We start from the raw sequence: 12,023 nt of genomic DNA on the forward strand, positions 1-12,023 counted from the left end.
ACAGCTGGACACGCATGATAAGACAGATTAAGAGCATGATAAGACTTCTATTTATCAGAGAAGGGCCTTGTTTTTAGATTGCCTACTTAGCCCGAAGTAGTGTCTATTATAAAGAGTGATTTTTTGTTGAATATCTAAGCTAAGGACGTTAGCTTGTTGTTAAAGTTGTTGTGAAGTTATTGTTATACATAAGTGGTTAACTTATATATTTCACCAGAGTCGTTGGAACTAAATGTTAGGGTACTACAAGAACTAGTTAATTTTATTTATAGCCTAAATTCACATTTTATTCAATCGAAACATTCAAGTTCAGTTTCATTTTTTTATAAAATAATGCAAGATTTTTATTTCTACAGTGGTGATCGCTAAGAAATCTATATATCTACATATTTTACTAAACTAGTGATTAACCTTTTCTCCTTTCTTTTTTTTTAGTTATGAAATCACTCCTCTTTCAACCAAAAAACTTTACTGACATCCCTTTTTACTCCTTATTAAATGGGGTCTATTCCTTTCGATTACTAATATTGAACTTTCACACCTTTGTGTGAATCCCTCTCTTTTGCTGGAGAGCAGGACTATGCTAAATTTAATAAGAATTGAAGAACTTTAACTACTTTGACAGGCTAATTAAGCTTTCCATCAAACTATCTAAATTCTAATCCATCATTTATAAATTGGTATCCATCTCACAACGGCTAAGCAGGCAATTGGACGTTAATGTATGGGATTAACAACAAAAAACTCCTGATTTTTGTCAGATTACTAGATTCGCCTAGTCAAAGACTTTAGATTAGGTGGCGTAAAATTTCATTCATAGCCGCAGAGCCAGAGCCATTATAAAAGTCATGATAGGGTAGACCCATTCTCATAGTATGTATTTCTAGTACACACTGACCTATCAGTAATGATACCGTAGTGCTGAACAGGTCAGGCCTTAGGTTAAAATAACAATTTTTAATAATTTTTTGAAATACTCATTTCGACAGAATGTTGCACACTGCTTTATACTTTTCATATGGACTTTTGCAAGGACATTCATTACTCGCAATGCATTTAAAAATTTAATTACATTTGAGAGTATTTATGGTAGAAGAAGAGTTTATAATTTCTGGAGTGTTGACCTACTAATTCTGCTTGCAGCCACTTACGTTGCGGTTCATATTAGAAATTTATGTTGCACGTTGTACTTAAATAATTACACTAGAATCTTTAATTGGCTTTGCGGTTGCAACAGAAAGTGCAAAATTTCCTTATAATGCAGCATGAATATTTTATTAACTTGATTTGTGCGGCTTTCAGCTTGCATCCTTAAGGGTACATAAATAAGAATTTTATTACTTCCTTAATTCAGTGGCGGCATTAATGTATGGAGGATAGAAAGCAGAACTTGTTATAAAAATTTTAAAAGTATTTTCTATATTATTTATTCATAAATGATTATTTATTTATAATTTAAAGGAGTTATTAATTTATGGAACTCTATTCATATAATTATACTGATTTTGTTAAACCTTAACTTCTAAGTACTAAGCCTCTTCATCTTAACTCCCTAATTACTGAAATGAAATCTCATCGTTACTCTACGGAATAGTGGTGGAAATTTTCTCCATTAATTCTTAATGAATGTTATAGTATTTTAAAGTCTTACAGTGTGACATATAACTAAAGCTAATCATGACTAAAGCTCGTATCTGTGTAACGCATAAATTGACAAAAAGTAAATTCTTTATATGCAAAATCAATGCAATCAAAAATGGACTTTCGATAATCAATTCATATGTTGGGGTTGTGGCTCTAAGAATGAAACTATACTGCATATCAAGTGTCAATGCTCATCACTGATTAGGAGATCTCTGGAGCCCTTTTAAAACTGATCCAATATAGCTGTCATCGTTTACAAAACGAAGACATGAGTTGTTTGGAAGAGGTAAAAGACGAATGTATGAAATGGAGATGCTTCGATATTTTTATAGTAAATAACCTGATACAAGCCTCACAGAATGGAAACGTTTTTGGTTGTTATTGTTGTTGTTGTAACCCTAAGAAAGGTGTAGGTCAAAAAGTGTGAATGAATTACAAGACGAATACGTGACTTAAGATGGGATATTTGGAGGAGGTAAGAAACTGTTGTGTGGATGAAAGTATTTTGGTCTTCATAATAGATGACTAGTCTAACTAGATGACTAGTTACGCTATTCTTGAAACCTTTTTTGTTATTGTAAGTTAGCATGTCATCATCAGTACCTGACAAATCTGTTTGATCCAATTTTTTTGTGAATATTGGAAGTGCTTTCGAAGTGATATGCGGCATATAACAGTCTGTATAGACCAGTGACTTTGGGATTACGTAGTTAAAGTCATTCTACCAGTCTTGGATATATCTACTAGATTTGCTTTTGTTATAACCGCCGAAACTTGTCAGTAGTAACTGTTTTTGGACGTTCTTGTTGACAAATGACTCTATGACGTATTTGCGATCGTTAACGAAAACTTTTGACATTTACATTTAATTATAATACAAAGAATATTATTATCATTTAGCATTTTCCGTAGCAGAATGGCAATATCCTAGACTTTATTTAATAATTTCCATTTTTCATTAAAGATTTTAATTGTTCTAGAATTTGAATGAGAATATCACTCGTCATAATCCTCTCAGTGCTTTTATAAAGTATAAGTTATAATTATAAATTTTTCTTTAACTTTTTGGATTTATTTTAGTTATTAAAAATTATTAATTTTTGTTTTTTCACTTATTCTGTTTATTGTTTATTCAAACACAATAAACAAAATATATCTTTTATTAATAAATGTAAAATTTGTAGTTTTACAAACGGCGACCGCGACGACCTCCCTTTCTACGTGTGGAATCTGATGGAATTGGTGTAACATCTTCGATGCGTCCAATTTTCATTGATGAACGAGCCAAAGCACGTAAAGCTGATTGTGCTCCAGGACCTGGAGTTTTTGTTTTGTTTCCACCAGTGGCACGCAATTTAATATGAAGTGCAGTAATGCCAAGAGTTTTACATTTTTCAGCAACATCCTAAAAAGTATAAATTAAATAAATTTAGTAATTAATTAAATTATTTATATTATATTGTTTATAAATTAGAATTTACGAAAGTAAGTTTTTGAGAAAAAGAAATATACTAAACAATTCCTTATATGCAATTTTTCACAGTTTTAGTTGACATTTTGTAAGAAATCCATAACTTTACTATTGGTTCTAACAGACGGATGTGGTGTTAGATTCTAAAATTACTTGTCGCGAACTGCTTTATAATGCTCACACACACCGTTCTAATTTCACTGTTTAGTTAAGGTTTAATTAACCTGATTACAACAATAAAGTAAAACATGATTTTCAAATTAAACGGAGGATCAGCCATAGGAGAAAAATAACTATGATGATCATTATCTAGTTTGATGCAAAAATCGATTCAAAATTTTAATATAAGTAAGACTTCAAACACCCATATATATATGAGTAATTGTAGAATATTTATCCTACATTCTTATCCTTAACATTAAATAGTTAAGAATTATAATTGTTTTAAAATAAATTAAAAATAAATTCCATATATTACTACTGATCAAAGAGGTCGTACTCCATAGAAAAAATTTTTAACCACGTCAAAATAATCACACTTTTCACCTATTCGATTTTCAGTTTTCTATATAAATTAGTTATATAAAAATAAGCATTAAAATGTTTATATTTTTTAAACTAAAAGTCACTACTGTTTAGCGAGCGAAGCCCTAGTTTTTTATGAAGACGCACTAGACTTTTGACGTAAATCCCGGTTGACAGTTGCATTTATCATTCTTCTGAGATGATAGAAAGTTTTAAATATAACAGTAAATTATAACGTTTTAATCACTAATAAACTACATTGACATTGTTTAACTATTTATGATGATAATTAATCAACAGAATCTGTTAGAAATATTTTTTTAATGCGCGCATCAATCTCGTGGCCAATTTCAAAACAAAAAATTTGCACGTTTTTTACATTAAATTTACAGCATATAACTCAAACTTGTTAATATCTAAACTTCATAATAAAAAAAATTTTTAAATTAAGTAATCTTTTAAATTATTTTCAATCGAACTTACTTGAGCAGCCAACATAGCAGCGTAGGGTGAAGCTTCATCACGATCAGCCTTCACCTTCATACCACCAGTAACGCGAGCAATTGTTTCCCTGCCCGACAAATCGGTAACATGGACGAATGTATCGTTGAAACTAGCATAGATGTGGGCTACACCAAATACAAATTCACCATCACGTACTTGTGGTCCAAGCGATACTTGAACTTCCTCTTTCTGAGCTTTAGCCTTCCTTGGTGCCATCTTTTATGTTCAACTACAAACAAAACATACCATTATTATACTAAACACAAAAATCGTATTATTTAATTAACAAAAACTAAAGAATTGTGAATTTCCATAGTAAACATTTAATAAATACATTTCTAAAGGCAGTTTCTTGATTTGCCAACACAAAATTAATTCATTCCCATCGCACATAAATCGGTTATTATTTTTCATAATATATTATTTTTAATATTACACAAATATTATTTCACAAGTTCGTAATTTTCTTTTCGAAATAAATTCACAAATTCTTATATATTTTTATTAATTTATTAAGAACAAAATAAAATCACAAACCAATTGCTTGAACCGGATATTGAAAAAGAATGTATTGCAGTTTTTTACTGTCAAAAGTGTCAAACGGGTACGAAAGACAATGTGTGAAGAAGAAACTGCTAGAATTTTTTATGTTACGTTATAACGTAATGGAACGTAATAAATTATGTTTATCTATGATGTTTCAAATTTTATGTTAAAATATTTATTCTAATTCTGCTTATTATTATTATAACAATTATTTAGTTATTTATACTATGCATTAAAGTTTTGCAAATATGTCAGTAAGATACAAAAGCTGTATTCTGTTATACCGAAATGGTGCAAAAACCAACAAATCCCATAATTAAAAAAACATACAGATACATTAGATATATTATATTCGGCTGCTCTGGCGTGTGTCATTATTGTAATCTGTCAAATATTATTTTTCTACAATCAATGAACGAAATTTTATAAATAAATATATATAATATATATATAAAAATAAATATATATATAAAAATATATAAAAAGCGAAACAAATTTTGAATAAGAATATGTATAATAAGGAATAGTTTTACAATTACATTTAATATTACTATATCGTTTCTAATTTTCACTTAAAGCTAATAATTTTTTCAAAATTCATGATTTTATGAAACATTAATTTAATTATAATACAATAGCATTGGCTTCCGTAGTCTATATTTATTTCAATAATTAAAATTTAATTTATTGACATTAAAACGCAGCAAATTCAGTTCAAATTTTTTAAAAATCAAACACTGAACATACTCAATGGAAGTATTGAACAGACCTTAATAGTATTAAGTTTTGACGTTTACCATTTTTGTTTATGTTTTGTATTCTAGGATTTACATCTTTTTATAAATTTAAGCAAGTTTCCCTAATTTTATATAACTTATATACTTACTTGATTAGTTTAATACTAATCTTAAAATAATCTATAATCCAGTCGTTACGCCATCTGTTTGACAAAACTGCGTAACATTAAACGTAGTGACAAAAGCGTTATACGACGTTTACATTGCGCGATTTAAAGAAGATCCCACTACTAGATTATAATACTAATTTAGTCGTTTATTCATAGATTTTCGATACTAAAGTTAATCTTATTTTGGTCGACATTAATTTTAAATCTCTTTAGAAATTGTGATTATTTCTCTGTGCTACTCTACAAATGTCTTAATATCGTTTATTTTTTTACGATCTTAGAAGAATTCTTAAATAAATGTCAAAATCTATTCAAAATAAATATAAAAAATTTGAAAATGTCGAAGTAAGTAAAATTTTTTATTAAATGTGTTTATGTGTAATTAAGATCTCAAATAAGCAAGAAAAATTATCCTAGCCCCTAACAAACAATATTTATAGTAACTATATATATGAATAGAGTCACTATTTTATATATAATATTTTATTTATAATGAATGTACTAGATGTGACAAATTACAATTGAAGAGTGTTGCCAAAAAAGGACTTTTGACATCATTGTTTTTTAATATTTATTGAGTACAGAAACGGGGAAATATTTATAATATTGGAAAAAAATATTTTAAGGTGTTTTGTTATTGATAAAAACATAAATAAAAAATTTTAAAAAATTTAGCATTTTCCTTGGTTACACCTAAAAAATTAGATTTGATTTGATTTAATATATTAAACGTATTTCTCGTAAGCCTGTTATCTATTTATATATTTATTATATATATATAATATATATATATTATATATAAATGTATAACCATTAATAATATCTACTATATATAATATAGTTTATAATACAGAAGAAACTAACAATTGTAGGCCGTGTGCGAGTTCGAGTAAAATGATAATAAATTGAGGGAAATAGTGAATTATGTCGGTATGGCAGCGTATGTTGGTATTTGTCAGAATTTCGAGTATAGTAAACTAGATAAAAATTAGGTAAATGATGTGTTGCCATTGTACACATTTTGTAAAATGTTTAATAATTAAATTTGAAAACTTTTAACCAGAAATAACAAATAAGTGCAATAAATAAATAAATAAATATTTACATAAGTACAGTGCAAAAAATCCCTGGAAAATCGAACTCGCACACGGTTGTAGTATTTAAGTATTACTCTTTTACAATAGGTATATAAAAGTGTGTAAGTGATGTTCGAAAATTGTAAGTTTAAATATAGTAAAGTTCAGTTAAGTGATACTTGAATATATGCTTCCGTTACTAAAATTTTGTTTGATATATATTCAGCGTTTAGTGTTCCTATTTTCTTATTTTACATTTTGTACTATGCCTACTACTTTTCATTCATACCGCAACCCTATTATAAAGTGTGTATAAATGGACTTACAAAGATGAACACAACTAAAGTCGTAAGGGGAATACGACTAGGAAAATTTTTTTAGATTTAGTGTTTTTAACGTAATTAAGCTGTTAAATAAATAATAAAAATATCAATAAAATGAAATTCAAGTATAGTAAACACTTATGATAATAAAAAGTTTAGTAAAAATGTAAAAATTAAGTGAAAATTCTGTTGAACGATTTTGTGGCTGGCATACACTGAGGACTGAAAAAAAAAACTTAGAAAATTTGTATAATATTTGTACATAAAAGTAAAATTTATAACATAACTCAGTTTACATCAAATATTTTTAAATGTTTAAGACTTTAAGTTTAATTTTAATATTTTCATATATAAAATAAAAAAATTTTCATTGAAGTGAAAAAAGGTTAAAGAAAAAAATAATTGGAAAACGAATTGAATGCGAAATTTGTAAAAAAAAAGAATGTAATAACAAAGGACAAGGAAAAGCAATAACAATAACTACAAAACGGAAAAATAATAATAAAGGAAAAAGTAAAAGCAATTTTGAGAAAAAAGTGAGCAGCTGGTGCTGCGCTCCATACACATAATCATATACACAAACACACATACGCCATTACGTAGAACACGAAACACATAACAGCAGCAACAGCAATAGCAACAACAACAACAAGAACAACAAGAAGAAAATTTGTTTATTATTTTCGTTCACGATAAACGATCCATTTGTGTTGTTTTAATTCTCCCCTTTTTTATGTTTCGTTATTCTCAGCTGTGCGTGTGGGGGGTAAAATAATCGACGCGAATCCCCTGCATTTAATGTCGGCCTGGAAACGTTGAAGGACGTGTGCGTGTTTTGTGTAGTTGGGCAGCTCGACAGCTCGACAAGACGTGTTCCCAAAAAATTAAAATTAAATTTATAAAATATAACGATTTATATTAAAATACAAAAAAAAAAAATATATATAAAAATATATTCATATATATATTTGTATATTCTTGTAAATATAAAATAATTTATAATTAATCAACGTGGCGAACCGCAACAACAATGGTGGCGCAAGTGGCGCTGCTGAGGGATCATCGCGTCGTAATGGTGGAGCAGCAGCTGCTAATGCAGAACAGGGAGCTGCAGCGAATGCGGATTGGAATCAAGAAGAAATAGATCGGTTCACGTTTGATGATTCAGATCGTTTCGAAGAGGATTCGCTATGCAGTTGGAGCTCTGAACCGGAATCGCTCTGCAATAATTGGCGTGGTTGGAAAAAACCTTCCACTTTAAGTGTAACAAATAGTGTTAGCAGCAATAATACAAGTGCTACGGTACGCAAAACGGATGAAAGCGGTGAGTAATGGATTTTTTTTTTAAATATTTTATTAACTATTTTGTTAACATCAAATAATTAAGTGATTCAAAAGAATTTAGGAATGCAATTTTTTTATTACACATCTCACTAAAAATAGTCGCTTTTCATTATGCCGTATAATATTATTATTAAAAAAATGACGAGGTCAGTTATTTATATACATATATACACATATATATTTATTCATAATACTTTCTCTGATGGTGGTACAAGAATTGATAATAAATAATTTATATTATATTAGTTCTAACTTTTTTATTTGGTTCCAGTTCAATATTCCATATACTGACAACTATTTTAGATCACCTCGTCTTCATACAGGTCAATACTTTCTTCAAGTCCTTTTATTATTATTAAAAAGAAGGGAAACGTTTATCCAAGTCCGATTTTTTTAATGAAAGACAGTAGACTTAATATTAGAAAATTGCGACTATTTTCTCGATATATTCTTCGAGCGGTTCGAATATACAACTTAGCGGATTTTGTGTCTTCGATTATATTATATGTGTCTTTCCCTTTAATCATTTCTTCAATCAGATAATAAATGTGTTTTGAATAATATGGTAGAACTTATCAGATTTTGTGTCTTCGATTAGATTATATGTGTCTCTTCACTCAATATAAAGTTTTTTCGAATAGGAAGATTGGTAAGAACGAATAATTGTTTATTAAATTTGAAACTAAAAGACTCAGAAGTTTAAATTGGAAGAAATTAAGTTATAGATTTTTGTCAAAAAAAAAACATGTCAAGTTTTAATAAATGTGTATATAATAATCATTCCTGGAATGGATGAAATACAAAGCAAAGATCTCAATAAAAAATATATATTCTACAATGTCCTATGTTCTGTTTCATTACATATACACATCAATTCTTATTTTTATTGTCTGTTATTATAGAGTGAATCGATCTTAGAATTATCTATACTACAATGAAACGCAGGTAAAACGGCACCAATCTGCTTACTAGTGAGGTTTACAACAAAAGTAGCCATCTCAAAATGAAGATAGGCTAGTTTTTATGCTGATGCCAGCATATTGTTGATCTCCGTATCTATTATTATAAGTATCAAGATACAACGCAGAAAAATTTGAAAAAAATAGTAGTAGGTTGCAGGTAGTTATCGTTTACTACCTGTAACCATTAAGGTTGTCTATCTTATACATATGTATAAAAATGTTCTTCGGTACCAATGACTGCTTAAACAGGCCGATCTTTATGGGAAAATAAGTGAAGTTACCTGAAATTTTTATTGCAAGCGAAGTTTTGCAACCACTATACAATCACAATATCAGAGTTTAGATCCGTAGTACTGCATGACTAAACTAGTTCTTTTGAGTTCATCGGTAGATTCGATATTTTTATTTTGAGGAACTCCTCAAAATGACTCGAATGACGGTTATTCCAAATGTTCAATTTTAGCCATATTTTTCGATTATTATTGAGCCGTCAGTTAGAGTCTTAATTGAAAGTTAGCTAATTTCACAATAAAGGCCCAGTCTATTGGATTGCATTACGGAGCTGATTTTGTGAGCTCAATCAGAGTTTTGTAACAAGTCATTTAAGTGTGAACAGGTACCCAAGAAAAAACTGTTGGATTTTGGTTTATTTATTGCTTCAGTGCTTCATAATATTCTGCCAGAAGTTGTGAAGAGAATGTCCATGAGAATAATGCCGTGATCTGTGTTTAACTCTCTGTATAAATATAGATGTCGTTGACTGTCAAATCTTTAGAGAGGTTAAAATAAGTGCAAATATTAATGACATGAACCGCTGATTGATAACAATTGGGCAAACATCCACTATTGAGCAAAGATTCTGTTTTAATAGCAATACCTCCAGACTGATTCTATGGTTTGTTTTTTAACGATTAGTGTATCATATAGTGTATCTATATCTATTGTAAATAGATAAAAATAGATAGAGATGTAAATAGATATATATATAAATAGATATATATATATATAAATAGATATACAGGTTGTTATTTGTAATGTTAATAGGGATAAAATCAAGCTAATAACAATATTTAATATACCACAAGACATTTTCAATACGTACATGTTAAATTTTAATATATAAAAATAAATTTTAAAAAAGATATGATGGATATAATCTAAAAGTTAGGTATATAGTTGTTATTGCCCGCAAGGATTTGCTTATAAAATCCCTTTGGGTGTGGTGAAAGGCAGTTTGTCGCCTATATTGACGAGTGGCTCCGACGTAGATCCGGTCAGTTCTTGGAAAATTAAGTAATAAAGAAGTTACTGCCTCAATGTTTTTTAGTAAGTTTTCCAATAGTAATATTTAATTTATTTATAAAAATAATTTCAGAATTCATATTTTTATAATGTTCATCATCCTCATTATTATGGCGTCTTCTGTTATCTGACGTCAAAGTATTATAGAGTTAATGCTCATATTTTTAGAAAGGTTTTAATGTCTATATCTGTCTTAAGCATATGCAATTAGCTTAGATTTGGCGTTTTGAACAGTGCTATCATTACATCAGTTTGACTTTTCCTGTCAAATTGCAACGTCGGATGCAAGGAAACTCCGAGTATTGCTGTGTAATTGCGTCTTCGAGAACTTGAAATCTTGAGGGCTGTCAGTTTTACCGGACTGGAGCACATACCTGAGGTTTCTGTTGAAATCCTAATAAAATTCGCTAATAAAACGCGTATCCTAAGTGATGCACACAATCGGTAAAATAAGGCTCTGATCTGGTATCGTAATGGATCTTAATGGTCTACGCGTCGTCTTTAATGGTGTACCTAATAATATCATTTAGGAGGTAGGAGATACTCGATTTTTGTTAATGTAGATAGCTGTTTCACGATTTTCCAAACAATACTTTTTGGAAAATTAAACTAATTTGATGGAGTTCTATGTGTTTTTTTGCAATATATGAAAGTCAATGAATATATAAAATTCCAATTTGATAGACGTTCTATGTGTTGTTCTTACCATACTATGTAAAAAGTGTATGAATAAAATTTAAGTTATTTTCTCTTAATTAAATTTGACTTTATGTTTACTCAAGTCATCTCTTCACTACTCCCCCTTTTTTATTTATTGTCCGTTTTCTTAACTTAAATTGTAAGGGTTTTTGCTTCTGACTATCGTTTCGGTAATTTATGCGCAAATCTTTAAATTGAAATCAATGTCAACTTCGGTAGAATTCATCTGCTTCCCATCGCAATCACTTACTGGCAATCTCCAACAATGGAACAGCAACTCATACGCTTTGTGCAATGCTTAAATGTCAATTACCTTAAATTACGGCTTCTTAGTGACGGGAATACACGGTCTCGCAAGACGTTACGAGTAATGCCAATGCTTGATTTATAAAACTGAAGTAACGCTCCATGGCAACGTTTACTAGAGTGCAACAATTGTATCTGTTTGCAATTATTTTTTGCAGTGTTGTTGTAGTAAACTTTGTAAACAATTGTTTAGGAATTCAATATGAAACGCTGTGTTGTTTGTTTAGATTTTGTCTAGATACTACGATATGCATTCGAATGCGCTCTGGTCATATCAGAACTACGCGAATATTGGCAGGAGTTTTTGTTGTTGCTTCTTGATGATTGTTGCTGTGGCTTGTAAGGGCTAAGAGGCAACAACATTTGTTTGTTGTATTTATGCTGTTTTTATTGTTTTTGTATCTTAAGTTTGTT

General features: G+C 29.2%; 1 protein-coding gene across 1 annotated transcript; it reads right to left on the reverse strand.

The window, feature by feature from the left end:
- Nucleotides 1–2,801: 2,801 nt before the first annotated feature.
- On the reverse strand, nt 2,802–4,789 carry LOC119672905 (40S ribosomal protein S14a). The gene is made up of 3 exons (XM_038084075.1): nt 4,682–4,789; nt 4,124–4,373; nt 2,802–3,049 (listed from the first exon to the last, which is right to left on the reverse strand). The coding sequence occupies exons 2-3, from the start codon at nt 4,358–4,360 to the stop codon at nt 2,831–2,833; spliced, it is 456 nt and encodes a 151-aa protein (XP_037940003.1). The 5' UTR covers nt 4,361–4,373; nt 4,682–4,789; the 3' UTR covers nt 2,802–2,830.
- Between the last annotated feature and the right edge of the window lie 7,234 nt (nt 4,790–12,023).

The sequence above is a fragment of the Teleopsis dalmanni genome, chromosome 1 (genome assembly GCF_002237135.1).
Source record: "Teleopsis dalmanni isolate 2A chromosome 1, ASM223713v2, whole genome shotgun sequence".
Classification (NCBI taxonomy): Eukaryota; Metazoa; Arthropoda; class Insecta; order Diptera; family Diopsidae; genus Teleopsis; species Teleopsis dalmanni.

Bases quoted from the DNA above. Each gene is read 5' to 3' on its own strand.
- LOC119672905 (XM_038084075.1), bottom strand. From the start codon at position 4,360: ATGGCACCAAGGAAGGCTAAAGCTCAGAAAGAGGAAGTTCAAGTATCG. The intron at 3,050-4,123 runs GTAAGTTCGATT...TATACTTTTTAG, and splicing joins CTGCTATGTTGGCTGCTCAA to GATGTTGCTGAAAAATGTAA.